Source organism: Ambystoma mexicanum, chromosome 5q (genome assembly GCF_040938575.1).
Source record: "Ambystoma mexicanum isolate Mex_15411 chromosome 5q, UKY_AmexF1_1, whole genome shotgun sequence".
NCBI classification, from domain to species: domain Eukaryota; kingdom Metazoa; phylum Chordata; class Amphibia; order Caudata; family Ambystomatidae; genus Ambystoma; species Ambystoma mexicanum.
Window position 1 is genome coordinate 1350680363 of NC_090933.1, and position 20072 is coordinate 1350700434.

At 45.8% G+C, this 20072-nt stretch overlaps 1 protein-coding gene across 3 annotated transcripts in view; it reads right to left on the bottom strand.

Moving 5' to 3' along the window:
* Window positions 1-20072, bottom strand: part of LOC138498133 (GTPase IMAP family member 7-like) — a 272213-nt gene that overhangs the window by 100521 nt on the left and 151620 nt on the right. For all 3 annotated transcript variants that reach the window (XM_069622005.1, XM_069622007.1, XM_069622006.1), the window contains exon 2: window positions 5534-5618. In XM_069622005.1, the coding sequence (XP_069478106.1) occupies window positions 5534-5618 (85 nt within the window). The remainder of the gene's footprint in view (window positions 1-5533; window positions 5619-20072) is intronic.

Sequence of the window (20072 nt, forward strand, 5' to 3'; positions counted from 1 at the left end):
AAAATTCCCCAAATCATTCCAATTTTTATGTCCGACTTCCCCAACAAAGACCAAAATAGGAAGGGGTCTGAAAAGCAAACCGCTTAATCACTCTGTGTTTATTTTAAACCAAAAGCATGGGGGAAATCATAATTGTCATATGTATTTGTCCCAATCTTAAAACCCTACTGCTAGCATTTTAGGTGTGCAGGAAAATCTAAATTGTGCAGCACTACATCTATAAATGTGTTCAATGGCCAGCTAATTATTTCTTGAAATAAAATTTGTAGAAAGTAAAAAACTGTGATTTCACTTTTGTGATTTATTCATTTTGAGACAAATGCATTGTGTTGTGCCAGGGATAAATTGGTGTATGATATTTTCTTGGAAATTTCTATTATTTTTAATTTAAATAAATACAAATATATGTCCTGTACACCAGCCTGTTTGTTGGCTCATTGTTAACTCAGGGTGAGAGGATTCAAGGCGTATGGTATGCGTCTGAAGTAGGGCTGAAGTAAAGACTCTGTTAAACAGTTTGTTGTGTAACAACTTGAGTGGGGAGGGAAGGAACTCCCTGTGTTGAGTGTGCCCTCTCAATAAACCATTACAACATACACATTAGAATAAGCTAAAATCTTAATGTATTGAAGAAAATCCACTCTCAAACGCAGTACCCTAACACGTGATTCAGACATGAAGACACTGGCAATGTATTGTGTTCCAAATACTGATAAGGCACATGCAGAATTCCCTCAGAGCACACGCAGACACCAGAAAACAGACAAGGATAAGTTCAAAGCAAAGACAAGGTCTCATCGTCTTGGGATGAGTAGGAAGGTATCCATTAAGTGCAAATATGGCAGACAACGCAGTTTGATCTGCCCACCTGGGTCTCACACATATCTTGACGCCTTGCAAAATGTCCAAGGTTGGTAAGGTCGATGCCAACCATTGAAAAGTCCCTTCAACACACCATCCATGATGGACAAAGCCAACCAATTGACTGTCCCTGTAATCATGTATTAGACATATTATCATTAGAAGAATGGGTACGGGGGAGCCATCAGATAGATATTAACCAATAGAGTTACTAATCCATAGACATTCTATATGTAGCTTGAACGTTTAACCAACCCAACTTCCCCGTAGGTTTTGTAATCTAATAATGAAATGTGACATTAGTGGTAACGCAGCTGTGATACACAGCTCGCTTGTCATTATTGTAAGTGAATCTATGGGATCACTGTGCCGCCCGTAACTGCGCCGATGAAAATGTCGACGACAATTATGGCGTGGAGCAGTGATCAAATATATAATTTTATCGGCATACCCCTGCCCACATTCCCTTAACGGGCTAGGTTGGGTATCAGGACAGCCTGAAACAGGTACAATAGCCTGGGCAATATGTTCATTTTTATGACTGATATTCTGCCTGACAAAGTTAGGTATATGATGATATGATAGTTTATTTATATAGCGCCTACACCCAATGTGTTTCAGAGCGCTTCAAGGCAAGGGAGGGAACAAGGTAAAATACAACAAGATTCTTACAGGCCATGAACAGTAAGGATGTGAAATTAACTATCGTACTCGGCCTGACAACATTTCAGATGGTGCAAGAGCTAAAATATAGATAAGGAAGGGAGGGGGGGAGTAGGAAGGAAATGGAAACAGACAGGCAACTACCGTACTAGGCCTGATGACATTTCTAGTAGAGCCGGAGTAAAACAAAAGGTGAGGGAGAGGAGTGGAGAAAGGGAAGGGGAGGAACAAAACAAGCGACTATCATACTAGGCCTAACAACATTTCAGATAGTGCTGGAGGGTGGGGGTGGGGAGGAAACAAACAGTAATGGGAGGGTGGAGGAAACAGACGAGGTTGCTATCATATTAGGTCCAGGGACAATTCTGATAGAGTAAGTGCATAGAGGAAAGTAAGGGGAGGAGGAAGGAAAAGGGAGAAGGGAAAGGAGGAGAGAACAGAGAGTAACCAGTCAAAAAGAGTGGAGAAGCAAGAGGGGAGAGTTAATACAATTGCTGAAGTCAGCAGTAACACATAATCATGCAACGCAGGATACAAGATGAAGATGGGAACAGCATGATTCAGGGCCACGATGAGTACAAGAGGCAAAGGAAGTCCAGCATGAGAGTTGAGAAAGAGTGACGCACCGTGAATGAATGAAGTCCATAATAGTCAAATCCTACATTGGCCACAAGACAGAGATGGTGAAACCAGAATGTATCAGGACAGACTCCTGCAGAAGTAGGCAGGAGGAGGTTGAAGGGGAGCTGGGTAGAAGAATCAAGCAAAACAGGCAACACCTGTGTGCAAGAAGGGGGGGCAGAAGGGAACATCACAGGGGGGCGACAGGGGGTGTGGATGGCCTGTGGGGACAGAGGGGTTAACACATGTTGGTGCATGCTTACCTTCTGCCTGAGCATGGGGTAGACCTCTCTAGTTCTTTTAATCAAGTCATGTATGCCGGGGTAGTTGGCTGCAAATAGCGTGGGGTTGCTAGAGTGATATTAAGTGTTAAGGTGCTATCAATATCAAAGCTTCGATTATATCTTCATGGATATTTAAAGTCAAAATGTCTGACTTGTTTTTCGTTAATCTTAAATCCCATTACCTCACCATTAAAGGCTAACTCTTTCTGTAGTTCTTGTGATGATCTCTCTGGTTTAGAGATCGATAAAATAACATTGTTTGCATATAGTTACAATGGGATTTCCAGGTAATGAGCTGTCTGTTAATAGATACGAAAAAGGCCAGAAAATTACAAAGAAATGGTCTGCTGCACCCCCCCCCCCCAACCTGCAGATACACACAATTCCAAAAACAGGGGTTTTGTATAGGGTGTGCGCTGACGTAAAGGACAATATCAATGACATCAGAAAATGAATATAATTGCACTTAATACCAGAATGAACCAGAGAGAACGATTCGCACCCTTGTTGGGCTGATCATTTAATACAACACAAGAAAGTCATGTGTTCGGCCTTTAAGGCAGCCTACACGTGTTTCGACCCCCTTGGAGCTTTCTCAAGGCAGGGCCTGTGATAGCTTCTAAGTTCCGGCTTGACAAAAAGATAATGGTCCCCAATAGGAAGCCTGCAAAGTATCTCCTGAAATGATGTAAACCATTACGACGTGACCCACGGGTCTTTGAAAAGATGCCCAGTCCCTTGGGAAAGCGACACCTAACAGTATCCACAGTTCTTAAATCGGTAAGATAAACGTGATTTCATCAATATTCGATGCACTTGACTTTGCGATGCCAATATGTATTCCATCTTACAAGCTGCAAACAGTAAGTGCGCGCAAATAAAGGATTAGGCGTCACCACAATGTTCATTCACGCAAGTCCCAGGCTTAAATGCCACAACACATGTTGTGTTAAATGATCAGCCCAAAAAGGGTGCAAATCGTTCTTTCTGGTTTTCTCTGGAACGTGTGTGCATTTTTGGTTCATTCTGGTATTCAGTGCAATTATATTCATTTTCTGATTTCTTTGATATTGTCCTTTATGTTAGCGCACACCCTATACAAAACCCCTTTTTTTGGAAGTGTTTGCAAATAGGTTCATTTTATTTTGTTTCATGTTTAGTCTGGCCAAATGCCAGTCCCCAAATCAATGGGTTGCTCTGTGTCCTCGCTGCTAGCGGCTCCACGCACACAGGTGATAGAGGGCTCCATGAGAAATACGTTTACTATAGTCCATGCCTTAAGGCATTTGCAGTTAGCCATTATCATATGGATACTCTTTGCACCAGCATTACTTTTTTTCAAAAATGCTTCCAAAAATGCCCAATCTACCCTGTCAAAGGCCCTCTCGGTATTGAAAGGCAGCAACAGTGATGGTGTTGGGACCTGAGTGCCCTGTCTATCAAATGCAGTACTCCATGCATAACATCAAACAGAGATCTCTGTCAAATGATTCTCCCTGTCAACTTCAATGGCAGCACTCACCACACAACACATCCTTGTGCCCTCAAACACTAACATTGATGGTAACGCTGGCACAAACCACCAAAGTCACCAAAAATACCAATGTTATAGAAACCGAAGGGGCTACACTGATAAACGAGGCATACAAGGGGGCTGGAGAGGGCCTAGGGGTTTAGGTTGCTCCACAACCTCACAGCAGCACACAACCCCACAAGACTCCTCAAATCGGCCAGACCAACCATCCATCACAATGTTCAGATAGCCAAGCAGCGAGCAACCCATTGCAATGAGTAGTAGTAAACAGGCCAAGCAACAATAAACAATGGCAAGCCCAGACCAAGCTGGACTATCAACTCGTGACTCAGTGGCCCAGTAACTGCTCAGATAGCCCGCAGGCTCCGTGCTCAGGTTCAGGCTCAAGCAAGTGGCTCTGCACCACTCACACACCACTCTCGCGGCTGCAAACCGCCACCTTCAACTGTAGCACTCAGGGACTGAAGTGGCTCAAACAAACCTATAGAGATACATCAAATTGCCCCTCTACTTCTGCTACTCCTCAGCGTCTATTTTCAATCCTTCAGTCCTCAGTCCTTGCAGCCACACATACAGGAGGAGGGGGGTGGTAGGGTCAAAAAGATGACGATGGACAGGAGAGCATGACCACCACAACAGTGCAACACCACGAAAACCCGCAGGAACAGCAGAACCTCAAGCTACCCTGCAAGCTTTGCTCCTCATTGTATCAGGTGCTTTAGCTTGTAAGTTTGCTTGAAGAGTATTCCAGTGAAGGTGTTTATAGCACTCACTCTAGCCCCTTCTTTCAAAGATGATCTCTCCTTCTTCTGTTTTCCAAATCCTCATTCATTCAACGTAGGGCAGGAATGGGCGCTTTTAACACTGCAATCTCATCCGATCATTTAGGCACGTGAGGCTCCTGCAGAGTCGCTGCTCTCTCTGTGATGGCTGTTCTCTCTCCCACTGCTGTCATCTCTCTTCTGGCAGTACAATCAGCTATGATTGCAGACCTTTCCTTCTGAAACGTTTCCTTTAAGACTTGAAGCGCTTTGATAGCTTAAAGTAGGAGATGTGCTGGAATCTTCCATCAGGACACTCGGTCGTGGTAGGGGAACCGGAGCAGAGCGATTTCTCATTCACTCCCTCTGGGATCTTTACCACACTCACCAATAACTGCATGTTTTTAAAAGGAAAGAACATACCTTGCCCTGTGTTTTCTTCTCCCTCGGTGCAAGCATAGGCTTCTAGTCTATGCTCTGCCTTCTTTACCTTGCATTGGCCGGTGGCAGTGGAGAATAAAATATTACGTATGGTGCATTTTTTAATTTTTATATTTAAGTATTATCTAACTGACACCCACGTGTTGCACTTGCAAGTGTTGTTAACAGTATCATGTTTTGGACCTTTTTAAGGCAATAATCACTCGCTGGACCATCTTTTGCAGCAAGTAACAGCACCGCAGAGCTTATTTTAAGCGTCCCTGTCTCGCTCTGCTCTTTACCTTGGTCACCGGGTCATTACTGTCCTGGAGTAAATGACAAACATTAATGAGGACATCATCCAGGCAAAGCAATGCTTCCGGCCCTACCTCGGATTCTTATTCCCAGCCATGTTGTGTGGTTTCTCTCACCAGAGGACTCCTTGCAGATTTTGGAACGCTCTCTCCAGCAATACTGCAAAAAACACAAAAGAAACAAGTTACATCAGCGTGTCCTTCCTTTCTTATGTCATTGTATCGATGGCAATAACCCCTTTCACTTCCCATTATTATGCATCCTGTAGTACCCTGGATAAAGTACACCCTACCTTACATTATGAGAATATTGCAAGTCACCACGGAGTCCTGTGACCAAAAGAGAAACAAGGCTGAAGAAGCCCAACTTCCTCTGAAAGGCCACACAACTCTGATGTGACTCACAATATCCTTTTTTAAATGCAGTAGGGGGTATTTTATTCCTTATAACACATGGCCACACGCTGTCATCCCCTATAATACCTAGCCTTGTGCTTAATCTAATCCATTTGCTGGTCAATATAATCAATGTAGAATCTGCTTGGATTACAAAAGATACAATGCAGCTTCTAATGTGTTGCAGAGTAATAGTTTAAACATTTAAATGAAATGCATTGAAAACACGTTTTCATGATGTACTTTAACACAAGCACTAACTTGCAGCGCTTAGCAGTGTTAGCAGTGCATGAACTAAACATGCTACCATAAAATGTTCTTTAGCAATGAATCACTGTAAAGTGTCACAGATAAATATTGAACAAGCCAGGAATATGAAACACTTGTAACTGCTTTAATTAACTGCTACAGTCTGCAGTGACGCCTGGGATTCAAGTAACAGGCATTGTGATATCACAACCGACGCATAATTAAGTGTTCATTCCCGATCCAGCGGCGGGAGCAGGTGTTATTGGACGGGGCCCAAGTTATAGACCCGAGCATAGCAAGGGCTTTTAATGAGCATCCCAGGCCGATCGCACCTGATCGGGCATGCCAGATGAACGCTTCTAGCCCCCGGGGTTGCCAATCTTAGGAACCCATGGTGCTGAGAGCATTGTATTTTGATTGAATGAACAGGACGCCACATATGCCCTCTTCCATTTCCATGGCAGCCCATGCGGACACCCCGCCACTGCAGAGATCAGGAAAGTGGGGTGGGGTGGATTAAAAGAAGAAGGGGAGGGAGGGTGGTGGGAATATGGCGGGGCACGGGATGCAGCGAGCAGGTTGCTCGGAACGCGGGTTTAGATTGGGAGATCCAGCCGGCTTCCCGAGCAACCTGTCTGCTTGCTCACCCGCCGGTTGCTAATAACGCATTACGGAGCAGTTGTGGTGTCATTTTATTACAGTTCAGTTTGTAATGTCACAACTAGCCTTGTAAGAGGATTCAATTCAACACTACAGCTAAGTCAATGCCTAGTCTGGGATACTGAATGGAAACCCTTATTGATATATCTTTACGTCCAGTTCATGCGTTCTGGATGACTACCCCTATATAACACCCCTCTCTTGGAATCCCCCTGAACACACTGAGCCAAGAAGTAGTTCTGTTTTGCAAGTTTAAAAGGTTCATTTGATAATTTAAACAATAGATATATATATCACAGTTTATAATAATTAATAATTGAATATCACACTTAATCTGAGCAGTAATCAATAATGGATAGTCTGGCACGAGCACACTTGTGAATAGGAACAGGAGAATAAGGTGGTAGAGAATGCTTTATATAAGTTCAGATGGATGCAATGTTGAATGAAATGCAATACAGAAAATACTCAATATGATTTCAACAAAACAATGTAATCACTTTTCTCTGGCAATCCACTCCCCCCCCCTTTATGCAATGCAAGGAAATGGAAGGGAAGCACACAGTTCTCAGAAATGCAATCAAATGTAATTCAGTTCACCCCAGCAAGCTTAGACTACAGAAGTTTGAAACACAGGCCCAAAATGCTTTTATATGTGCTGGCAATGAAGTGAAAAATATGCTAAAATGCTTTTAATTCCCTCTAGGGGTTCAGGGTGAGTGGTATCTAGTTAATATTAGTCCAGGCTCACTCTAGCAATGATTCAGGGATGGTTCTTAAGAGGCAAACAAATTTTTAGCAAGGAAATCAAGGAAGCTGCTGTTTTCACACGTGGCTGAATTTTTAACCAAATCGCAAATTGCGGTAAAATTCGCGAGTGCGAGAATCGTGATTACGGCAAAGGTATGAGGAGTAGGAAGTCGGTTCTAGGCTTGTTGAAAAGTTGAGATTCTAAGCCTTCAGAGGAAAATTAAACCAAGTTCCTAGCCCAAACGGTTCCAGAGATACGGATGATTAAATAAAGGTAGTTTTCCGGATTTTAAATTTTAAAAGTTCAAAGCGACAGGTTACAGCTTGCAGATAGAAAATAACAGGTGACAGCTTTGCAAATGACAGGTGACAACTTCTAGGAGGCAGTTCTGGTGAGATTAAAATAGATTGAATTATATTATTTTAACTAAGAGATTGGTTCTGCACAGTTCTGCTACGTACTCACAATATATTTTTGAATTAGGCCTCGCCACGGATCTGGTCAGGTTTTGGACTGGACTCCGGTCTGGTCTGGGTCTCTTCACAGTGATCTGGGTCAGCTCTCTGGTTCTGCTAACAGCAGTCTGGGTCAGCTCTGCGCTGCTGGTCTAGCCTCTCTGGATTCTGGATACTGCTCTGCTTTCTAGGTACTGCTACAGGTTCTGGAGATTGATGGATTTGAAGTCTGGATCTCTGGATGTGAAGTCGTCGATCAGCATGCTCCACAGCAAATGGAATTGAATGTCTCTATCTGTCCTGACTGTCTGCTTTTATGTGTTTTGAAAGTGGGTGTGTGTGCCGCATCACTAGCCAGCCCCTCTTTCAACTTGTCATTGGCCCAATTCTCCCCTCTCCCATGATTGGGGAAGGAACTGTGAGTCAGAGTGATGCTGTAGGTTTTATGGGTCAGAGGATCCTCCCCTGGTCAGTTTGCCCACAAATCTATATTTGATTCAAAATGCACATTTCTCAAATACATAGTGGTTTGTCATTGCATGTACATATTACCTATCACATGAGGTAGTCTCTGTCCCAAATCTGCTCTTCCTAGGAGCTTGGGTTCAAAAATGGCAACATATTTCACTTTTTAGTCGGGTTACCAATATTGGATTTTTCCCCGCATTTACACAGATGTGCCCATGGTGTGTGGGTATTAGGTGGTGGAGTGTCAGATTTTTAACATATATACATTTCGAGTAATATCCTCTTTTCCGCTAAAACTCCCCTGAACATACCACCGGGTCCTACCACGTCTTCAAATGTGCACAGAAAAATCACAAGAATAATGATATCACTTATAAAATTTTCACAAGTCCGCTCTATGAATGATCCATCTTTTTAGATTTATTTCTGGCCCCAAAGGGGTGTGGTTTCCCCCAGCACAAGGTTGAATTTCTGGTTTTTCCAGTTCTGCCAAGCCAGCTTGCTCTCACAGGCAGTGCTCCTCCCCTTTCCTTCCAGGAGGAAGCCACTTTTACGACCCCCATAATAAAACATTTGCCTGAGTCAGGACAGGGCTTTGTTCAATTTCCTGCAGAGCCCAGGTAATTCAATCAGAGAAGTGTCATATCCCTTTTGGTGGGAACAGCAAAAGGCAGCTAGGCCTGGGAACACAGCTGTTGCGCAAGTCTCAACTCCTGTCGGGGGTAGCTGGTGGGCAGAATTCAGTTTCATTAAGCCAGGTTTCAGATAAAATGTCACTTTTTGTTCCCCAGTTTAAGTAAAGACAATTTTTACATATGCAGCTAGAATGCTGATTCTAAGTTCAAAACTATGACATTTCAACAGTGACAAACTATGTGACACTCAAAAGTAGGTCACTCAGTTAATTTAAACATTTTCGATTTTTGGTAGTTTTAAATCCAGTTTCAGTTAGGCTGCTGCAGACCTGCAGAGCTCAGCCAGTCTTGTTATGAACATTCAAGTCACTTCAGCATATAACTTTACATTGTATCCACCTCTTAGTAAGTCTTTCTTTGGCCTGCTTTGGGTTCATTTATTCAGTTTTACACAAATGTCTGGTGTTGTTTTAAAACGCCGGCTTTCTGATAGTGGTGAGTACTGGTAATGCAACCATTTTTGGGATTTAAGAAATGAATTCCCCACAGTTCTAGGTTGCTTTTGGCAATCAGCATTGCCATTCTCAATGGTTTCAGGCTTCTGTGTGGGTAGTCCAATGGTGGTTTTAGGCAGTGCCGTTCTGTGCCCATAACATCGGCAAAAATGGGTGGCAGCCTATTCTTCATGCATTTCCCTGGGCATTTTCTGGGAAGCTCTGGCCATCATGATGTTTTCAATGCCTGTACTGCACAGTTTTTGTGGTAGGGCTCGGATGCATGGGTAAAAACATCCCACAAGCCCCCCTCTTGCAAAGGCCATTCTGTTTCACTGATGGAACTCGCAAGATCTGGGATGTTTCCTCATCTTCTTCCAATAGATGGCACAGTTCAGCATCTTTTTCTCCATCCGGTCGGATCGATCGGTTCTCCTCGCCGGTCCTGATGGGAAGATTGGGCGGTACCCCGGGCCCCTTGCGTCTCTGCTCCCGGTCTCTGGATCGTCCTGCCTGGCCAGTCTCAAGGTTTTCTTTCTCCTAGGACGACAAAGGAAGAGCGGCAATACCTATTCATAGATTTTTTTCCCCCACCATTGATATAGTGGGGTGGAATATAAATTTATAGTCAAAACATATGAACATGCACATTTCTTTTTGCATTCAAAAACCAAAACACCCACATTGAGAAACTCAGAATTTGATAGGCTATATGTAGGATCTTTTAAGTTAGAACTGAATTAATCTGAGACAGTACCCTCTAGGATTCCAGAGGATTCCTCCAGTTGTTGCAGAGTGTGCCTGGGATGGCAACACTTCAACTGGTTAATGTGGACCCACTTGCCTTCCCCCTCTGCCAAACCGCCTTTGGGGATGCGGATCTTGTAGGCCACAGGGGAGATCTTGTCTATAATCTCATAGGGTCCCTTCCATGTAGGCAAAAATTTTCGCTGCTTGGCCTGGTTCCTTTGGAGATTGTATAGATAGACCCGGTCCCCCACCTGATATTCCTTCCTGGAAGTTTTCAGGTCATAGTGGGTCTTCATACTCTCAGCTGATCTTTCTAGGTTCCGCTGAGCATAGGCAAAAGCATGCTGAAGGTGTTTCCTTAAATTCTCCACATACTCATGAGTTGTGGAGGCATTTATCAATGTTTGCTCTTGGGTTCTGTAGAGCAAATGCTGAGGAAGCACCATCTTGCATCCAGTCATCAACTCAGATGGTGACATTTTGGTTGCAGATGAAGGGGTAGATCTGATGGCCATTAGGACCAGAGGTAATCGGATATCCCAACTTGGCCCAGAATCTGCTACAAACTTCTTTAATATGCTCACAATGGTTCGGTTATATCTCTCTACTGCCCCAGAAGAAGCTGGCCGGTAAGCAATATGCAACTTCCTTTTGACCCCCAGTATCTCCCACATCTTTGTCATTACTTCACTGGTGAAGTGGCTACCTCTGTCTGACTCAATCCTTTGAGGTAGACCAAAACGGGAAAAGATGTGGTTAATCATCAGGGCAGCTGCTGTTTCTGCCTTGCAGTTTGGGGCTGGGAGACATTCCACCCACTTGGTAAACAAGCATGTAACGGTCAACATGTACTTGTTTCCTCTAGTCGAGCGAATCACAGGGCCTACAAAGTCGATTTGAAAATCTGACCATGGCAGTGTCATCCCCCTCTTTTGGAGGGGTGCACGGTGCGTGAGGGATGATGGCTGAAATTGTGCACACACAAGACACCCCTTCAAGTATTGGTCAAGGTCCTGCCCCATGTGTGGCCAGTATGCAACCTCTCTTAAGATTTCCAGTGTTGTGTGGAAACCTCCTATGACCGGCGGTGGCCGCATCATGGGCGTGACTTAACATCAGGCTTCGGAATGAGGTAGGAACCACCCACTGATCGTGGCCAGCTTTGGATTTCCTTACCAGCAAACCGTCTTAGATTCGGAACATTTTTGGACATTTCATCAACACTCTTAGGTCCTCTTTCCCAATGTAATCGGTATCCGTCAGGGGAAAGTTCTCAGGGTCCTCAAGGTGTTGGTAAAACTTACCAATAATTGTATCCCCCTTCTGAGCTGTAATCAAATCAGAATCAGGGGTCTCCTTACTCCATTGGGCAGTTGAAAGATCATTGTGAGCATTTGTCTGGGACCTAGTGATAGCAGTGACCTGGATTTCCCCCAACAGGGACTCAATCTCAATTACATCCCCTTGGATGGCCCCGGTTTTGGCCAGCTGATCAGCTTAGTCATTTCCAGTTTTGTCTGGTCCCTCTACTTTGGAATGACCCTTGATCTTTTTCCAATAGATGGTCATCTCATTCGAGGTGGCCAGATCGTCAATGTTTTGGATCAACTTCCCATGTTTCAAGGGTTTGTTGTTAGCACATAACATGCCTCTGGCTCTGGTTTTCCAATTAACCAGGTGCTCCACGAACCCGTTCCGTACATAATCAGAATCTGTGATTATGACCAGTTCGTGGAGTTGATGTTGGACAGCAGTGAGGATGGCTTGATGCACAGCCATCAATTCTGCCACCTGGCTACTTAGGGGACCAATTTTGTATCCAGCGGAGGGTTCTGGAAACTCCTTCATCCATGCATTCCCTATGCCAGCCACCAGTTCTTTCTCCCCGTCGTTGTCAACATGGTAAGAGAATCCATCCACATAGACAGTGGGCATTCCCTCACACTTGTCCTCTTCAAAGACTTTGTGTGGGGAATTAAGGTATGCCTCCGTGTTGTCCTTGATCTTTAGACTTTCGTCCTCGAGACAGTTTTCTCTGGCACAATCATGCAAGTCAGCCAGACCTTGCGCGAGGGGACTCTTCTTGTTTTGTCCATATCTGACCTCCACAGGAAAGCCTTGCATTGACAGAATCCAGGAAGTAATTCGGGAATTACTCACATTTCCGGCCCGGATTCTGTCACTTTGGAGATATTGCAGAGGCTGGTGTGGAGTCTCCACTATGATGTGTTCCCCCTGGATAAACGGGCGGTAATTCTTCAATGCCCACACCGTTGCCAGGAGTGCCTTCTCACAATCGTTGAATTTTTCCTCCACAGAGGATGAAGTTTTGCTCGCATAGGAGATTACTTTATTGACCTTATCATGCTTTTGGTATGATACCGCCGTCAAGCACGTATTAGAGAACCCCGTCTCCAGGAAGAACTCCTTGTTTCTGACAGGGTAAGCTAGGCAAGGCGCTTGTGAGAGGCTTCTCTTGAGTTGTTTTACCGCCTCGGCTTGTTCTGGACCCCATTCCCACCTAACCCCCCCCTTCAGGAGATGAATCAGGGGTCTGGTGATCTCTGCGTAGCCCTCAATGAACTTTCTGCTGTAATTAGTCAGTCCAAGGAGGCTCCTTAGTTCCCGCAGAGTTGTGGGGTCTTTCAGTTTCTGAAGTGCTTCCACCTTCTTTTCCTGGGGACAGAGACCCTGAGGAGTAATCTCATGCCCCAAGAAATTAACACAGGTTCTACACCACTGTGCTTTCTGAAAGGAAAGTTTTGCTCCGGCGGCCCTCAACTGCGTCAGAACATAACGGATCTCTGCTATGTGTTCCTCCACAGATGAACTTTTGATGAGGACATCATCTACATAAGCCAGGTTACCCCTTGCACCCAGGTCGGGCATGGCCTTGTGTAGGAAAATGTTGAATTCATTTCCGGAGTTGAGGTATCCGAAGGGAGTCCGGGTCCATGTGTACTGCTGGCCCCCAAAGGTAAAAGCCAGCTTGTATTGGTCCTCCCTACTGACAGGCACAGTCCAGTATCCATTGGTCAGGTCTATTGCAGTGAATACCTGTGACCCCTGGATCTGGGCCAGCCCTTGGTCATTTTAGGGCACAGGCCATCGGGAAGTATGGACCCGTTTGTTGAGCTCCCTGAGGTCGGCGCAGAGTCTCCACTGGCCGTTTGGCTTCAATATTCCCAGCACCGGATTATTGAAGGTGCTGTGAACTGGACGGATTATTCCACGGGACTCAAGGTTCTTAATTATTTCAGTAAGGGACTCCATGGATGCGAGAGGCAAACGATATTGCTTCACAAACACTGGAGTCATGCCAGGGTCCGTGGGGATTGTTGTTGTGTGGATGTCGGTGCGGCCACAGTCATATGAGTATACCGCAAAGAGATCTTGGAAATCCAAGAAAACTTGTTTCAACTTTTGCTTTTGTTCCAGAGTCACACAGGCATCAGCTAGGTTGACTCTCTCTTCCACCATCTGCCTGAAGCCTGGAAAGACTTCTTGTTTGGCTATCTCAGCGGCCTCCTCCAGCTGGGTGGAGAAGTCCCTGGTCAGAGTGCTGATTTGGACTGGAGGCTTCAGGTGGGAAAGGCATCCCTCATGGACCTGGAAAATCACCTCATCCCTCCTGAAGTCACAAGTCACATCTTCCTTACCATAGGGGCAGGAAGTGTACACCAGGAAGTTCCCCCCATGCCGGGTAAAAATCCTGTCTGGTGTTGTATTGTCCTCACTGTCGCTGTCAAAACAGTCCTTGGGGATTGGTCCTAACAGTTCATTACCTAAATCAATGGAAAAATGTCGGTCATCAACCGCCATTCCAATAATGGTGCCTGCGGCTAGAGTAATACTCTTTAAGTCGCTGTTATCCACCTCTATTAGAATGGTGTCATGTTCTATGTTGACTAATGGAGTTGTTTTACCCCCAGCCCTTGCTGTTGGAGAGAAGCATTTAGGTGTATATAAGCATCAGGGTTTTTCAAATGTTGTCCTCTTTTAACTTTCACTTCCAGGGAGAATTGTCGGGTCCTTTCTGGGATGGTGACTTCCTCTTTGATCTGAATCTCAACTGCATAAGGTAGCAATTGAGCTGACCTAAATGCTTTTTCTGGATCATCAAAGCCCATGGGATTATCTGCTAATCGGGACCAAGCTTTGAAGTTTATTAGGTCCAAACTAATGGCAAAGCGATTGAATATGTCACTGCCTAAGTAAAAAGCGGCAGTGATGTCTCGCACGACCCAACAATTGTGGACTATGCTCTTGTTGCCAATGGAGATTTTGAGCATACAACTGCTTGGCAGGAGATGTTTGGAATTGGGTGCTTCCAGGTCCATTTCCCATTTGTCTATCAGTTTGAATGTGGGAATGGCTGGATCTTTTGGGAGTTGGCGGAACATGGCTTCGCTGATGAAGCTCTTACCGTTGTTCACACACACTCGAGCGAGAACAAAGTCCTTCCCATCATTTAACTGAACAGGGATGAACAACTGCTCTCCAATTTGCTGAATATCAGCCAGGCTCTGAGCTGATTTCACATCTTTCTGGACTATAGGAGTGGGAGTTTCTGATTGTGGATTAGTAAAGAATTTTAAAGTGTTTCCTTCCAGCGTGGAGTACCACTTTAGACTGGAAGGAAGGTTGATTTTCAGAAATAGAGAGGACCCCCCATCACCAGTCTGTTGTCCTACTGCTATTGCTGTCACGTCTGGAATTTGGTTGTTCTGGAAGTGAAATTCTACTTGGTCAGATTTTTGTTCAACCATGTGGCAGGTGCCGTTTAAACTAACATGGTTGACACTCTGTTTTAATTTTATTGGTCGGCTAGTCTGGGTCCAGAAGACCTTGTTTACGCAATCTATTAGGGGTGACGACCTTCTCAGGAGGTCATTCCCTTGTACACAAGGGGTGCCCTCTGGAGTCACAACTATGACCGGGTGTTTCAACTTGTGTCGCCCAATTTTAATGTCCAAATCTGCAGTCCCCTCGACGGGAATTTCCTTCCCGTCAAAGTTCTGGAGTTGTCCAGGAAGTGAGGTGAGAGGAATTTGGTAATTCCCTCCCCTTCCTGCATTCAGTTCATCAAAGGCCCTTCTGGACAGAAGGGTAGCTTGAGATCCCGTGTCCACCAGCGCTGAAATCGTACCCTGCCCCTTCACTTGTACCGGGGCATAATATCTTCCCTCCTTCACCTCAAGGGGGCACAGATAATGCACATTTCTGGACAACTGGTGGGCTAACCTTCTGGTTTTGGACATTGCAAGAGAAGAAATGTGGGCAGAATTCTGTGGAGAGCCTTGGGAATCTGAAAGAAAAAGTTGGCAACTGGAGATCAGAGCCATTGTGGGTTCCCCTGCTTCCGGTTCTGGGCCGCCCCCCCCTTTTTGGAGGAATTCACCAGGATGGGTTTGAACCAGGGGATTTCGGTATTGTGGGTTCTGGGATGAGATGATGGGCGGCGGTAGCTCAGTCTCCATATCTCCCCAGTCTGAATTGACATCCCTTGGGACCCATTTTTCTTTGGGAGGAGTTCCCCCATCTCTGAAGGAGGAGATCCTTTTCCCAGGATCTTCTGAGGATCCCTCTCCCTCAAATTGGAAGACCTGTACATCCTCCACAAAGTGGGTCTGTTTGGGTCTTTTGTTTCTCCTACCCCCCTCTGCTCCTTGGGAGGCAGGCTTTCAGGGGCAGGAGATTTTGTTTCCGGTTCCTGGTTTTCCAGGGGCTGTTTACAAGTTGGGAAGGAAGCTTCCTCCAAGGCTTTACACCCCCCTTCCCCTTGTGCCTCCTCCCTGGGAACCGGTGTGTTATCGGGGTGCTGCCCCTGTCATTGTTCTGGAGTATCAGGTCCAGAGTTTGGGGCATTCTGCGGTGGCACGCTCATCTGAGGGTTCTGTTGAGCCCTCAGTATGTGACCCAGATCCTGTGCCATATTTTGTACCTGGCGCTCTAATTGGGAAACCCGCTCAGGCTGAGACGTGGCTCTATTTTCTCCCCTGGCTGATCCCGGGAAGGGTAGCTATCCCTTCTCTGGTAGTACACCGGGTTGGGAAGATTTTGGTACCCCTCCACCCTTGGCCTCCCCTCTCCCGGATTAGGTTGTCTGGGCTCAGGGAATTGGGAAAAGAAGGATGGATGATTTTGGGGATGGAAGTTGGGTGGATACCTGGGGAAAAAGTTCTGCCCAGGATTTGGAGAATTTCTGCCCTCCGGTGGGAAGTTAGGAGGGAAGTTCCCTGGGTTAGGTGCTTGGCTGGATCCCCCCCCCTTGGGCTGGAGGAGTCCACACATAACCCAGGATGGGTCGATTTCCCTTGTAACAGGGACTTACATAATCAGGAGAGCGAGGGACCCTATTTGTGGGCCTGCCTCCTTGGCTCCCTGTCTGTGACTGGCCTGAGGACCTTCTGGGCCTAGCATTATTAGGTGCAGGTAGGTTTTTAGGCCCCCCCATCTCCAAATCCAAAACGGGGGCAACCTTTACCTCTGCCATCTTGGCAGCAGCAGGGGTGCTGTTGGTTTTGGGGTTTTTGGGCTGTTTTTTGTTTTCCACCGGTTTCTGCACCTCGTAGATGCGGGTGGCTTGTTCAATGACCCATTCTAAAGATCTTTTCTCATGAAAATCTCTCACGAGCTGGGTCATTATGTATTTGGGCAAGGCATGGAAAAAAGTATTAACAAATTCTCTGCTGTCTGTGCGCACCAGTCTGGTGGTCTGCGCAAATTCACGTTTTAGTTCTTGCACAAATTCTTGTGGGGCCTGATCCTCCCCACATTGCAAATTGTAGGCTGCCTTGCGAGCCTCTTGAGGATTTCTGTGAACAGAAAAATGTTTCAAGATGGCCGCCTTGTAGGTGGACCATCTTAAATGATTTTGGTCCTCCAGCCCCGCAAAGAAACTGGAGTATTCTGGTGAGAAGGTCCACTTTACATATTGGATACAGCTTTGGCTGTCCTTCAAATGAAAAGTCTCCATCATTTGCTCATAGAGCTCCAAGTGTTCCCAAACAGAGTACTTGGCGTTCTTATGATAAGGCGTGATGACACTCCTGATTGCCTTAATCTGTTTCAATGGGTCCTTAAGCAAGGCCCTTTTTGCCTTATTGGCCTTTTTGGTTCGGGTAACCCTGGTCCATTCATCCTCTGACTCAGAGGCACTGCTCCCAGAGGTTCCTGTCTGCTCTTCCAGGTTTTCCCGGATTCTGCGAGCCTGGGAGTGGCTGGCAGAATGTGGGGAGCTGGTCTCCTGTGTCCTGCGCCGTTCAGAGGAGTCTTCAGATTCCTCCTTGCTGCCAGGATTTGATGGGTACCCCCCCACTGACCTAACTGGGCAGAAGTTTTCAGGATGCCCTTAATGGGCCTACTCTCCTGGGGTTCCCCACTAAATTGCACTGTGCTTGGGTGCCCATACCCGGATGCCCGCCCATCCATTCCTGGGAGGTACTGGCCTATGAGCCCCCTGCTTCTGGCTGGATAGTAATCTGCCATCCCTGTGGCCCGGTGCTCATGTGCGCCAGGGGACATGGGGGTGGCAGAGTCCAGGGACTGAGAGAGATAAAGGCCTCTGGTACTAGGGCTCCTGAGGTTATGCTCAGGAGTTTCCCTTTCCCAGCGAACCTGGTCTCTATCCGCCCCTGCTCCCAGTTGCAATGCAAGAGCCTGCGCCTTCAGTTCCTCAGTTAAGGCCTTACTAGACTCTATCAGTCTCTCCTGCATCGCTACCTGTTGTTGGAGCCTATCATTGTGCTGGCAGAGAGCCTCATTCTCTCTCTGTGTTTCCTGATTGGTCCTGGAGCACTGGGCCAGTCTTTGCTGCAGGAGGGTTACCTCCTGAGCTGTGTCCCTATTGGCCTGCTCCTTTCTTGCCAGAGCCTCCTCCATCCTCCTGGTGTGCTCTAGCAAGTCCTGGTGTTCTTTTTGGAGGTCACCCAGTCCCTGGTGTGCTCTAGCAAGTCCTGGTGTTCTTTTTGGAGGTCACCCAGTCCCTGGTGGGCCAGGTGATTTTCTTCCATTTTTCTTCTTAAGTGGCAGACTTCCTGGCCTAAGGTGTCCCTTTCCTGACCAAGAGCTTGAATTTGTGACGCCAGGTTGTACCTTTGCCTTTGGAAGGCACCAGCTTTCTGGCGCTCCTGATCAAACTCTGCCTGGGTATCCAGGTCTTTCAGGATCAGTTTATTGCTCTCCTCTTTCTCTCTGTCTAGTTGGATTTGCAGGGTGGCTACCTGCTCTGTACATGCCCTGTTGAAATTGATCTGTTGCTCCAGCTTTTTCTGGCTCTGCAGTAGGGAGTCCAAACTGTCTTGGCGTTCCTTCTGCAAAGCCAGAATTCTGGTATCCTGGTCTGTCTTTTCCTGTTGCAGTATATCCATGTCCTCTTTTATTTTAATGATATACTGCCTACTATAATTTTCTGACTCCAGGCTCCCCTGCAGCCTCTGCTCAAAAGAGACCAGGTCAGATTGGACCTTCTCTAACGCCATCTGTCGCTTATTCGCCAGATCTTGGCTTTCAGTACATTTATCCTGCATGTCTCCCATATATAGGTACAGGTATGCTGCTATCCTAACCATCTTGTCTTGTTCATCCTTAGCTTTAGGAGCCATGTATAGTTCACTCAGGGCCACATGTAGGGGACCCTGATCTCTCCATATATCTGACCCTGTTTCAGTGACCTGTTGCGTGATGGCCTGCAACCAGACCATGCGGTCCTGGTGAGTCCACTCACCTCTCACAAATAACTTATGTAAGAAGTGCTCTCTGGCTATTTTCATGTCTACTAAGGTCGTCATTCTAGAGATTGGTCTCTGTCCTGACTTACAGAAGTTTATATTTTATTTTTGCAAAACAGACCTTTTCCTTAGAGCGTTCCTTTGAGGAGTGCTTTACAGCGTAACACAGCGTGGTGATCTGACCGGATATGTGTATCTGGTCAGCTGGCACGCTGTATTAATCTGCACAAGTGATAGATCTAACCCAAACGTCCGGCCCGAGCCCCCAATTTGTAAGAGGATTCAATTCAACACTACAGCTAAGTCAATGCCTAGTCTGGGATACTGAATGGAAACCCTTATTGATATATCTTTACGTCCAGTTCATGCGTTCTGGATGACTACCCCTATATAACAACCCTCTCTTGGAATCCCCCTGACCCCACTGAGCCAAGAAGTAGTTCTGTTCTGCAAGTTTAAAAGGTTTATTTGATAATTTAAACAATAGATATATATATCACACTTTATAATAATTAATAATTGAATATCACACTTAATCTGAGCAGTAATCAATAATGGATAGTCTGGCACGAGCACACTTGTACTTGTGAATAGGAACAGAAGAATAAGGTGGTAGAGAATGCTTTATATAAGTTCAGATGGATGCAATGTTGAATGAAATGCAATACAGAAAATACTCAATATGATTTCAATAAAACAATGTAATCACTTTTCTCTGGCAATCCACCCCCCCCCCCCTTTATGCAATGCAAGGAAATGGAAGGAAAGCACACAGTTCTCAGAAATGCAATCAAATGTAATTCAGTTCACCCCAGCAAGCTTAGACTACAGAAGTTTGAAACACAGGCCCAAATTGCTTTTATATGTGCTGGCAATGAAGTGAAAAATATGCTAAAATGCTTTTAATTCCCTCTAGGGGTTCAGGGTGAGTGGTATCTAGTTAATATTAGTCCAGGCTCACTCTAGCAATGATTCAGGGATGGTTCTTAAGAGGCAAACAAATTTTTAGCAAGGAAAGCAAGGA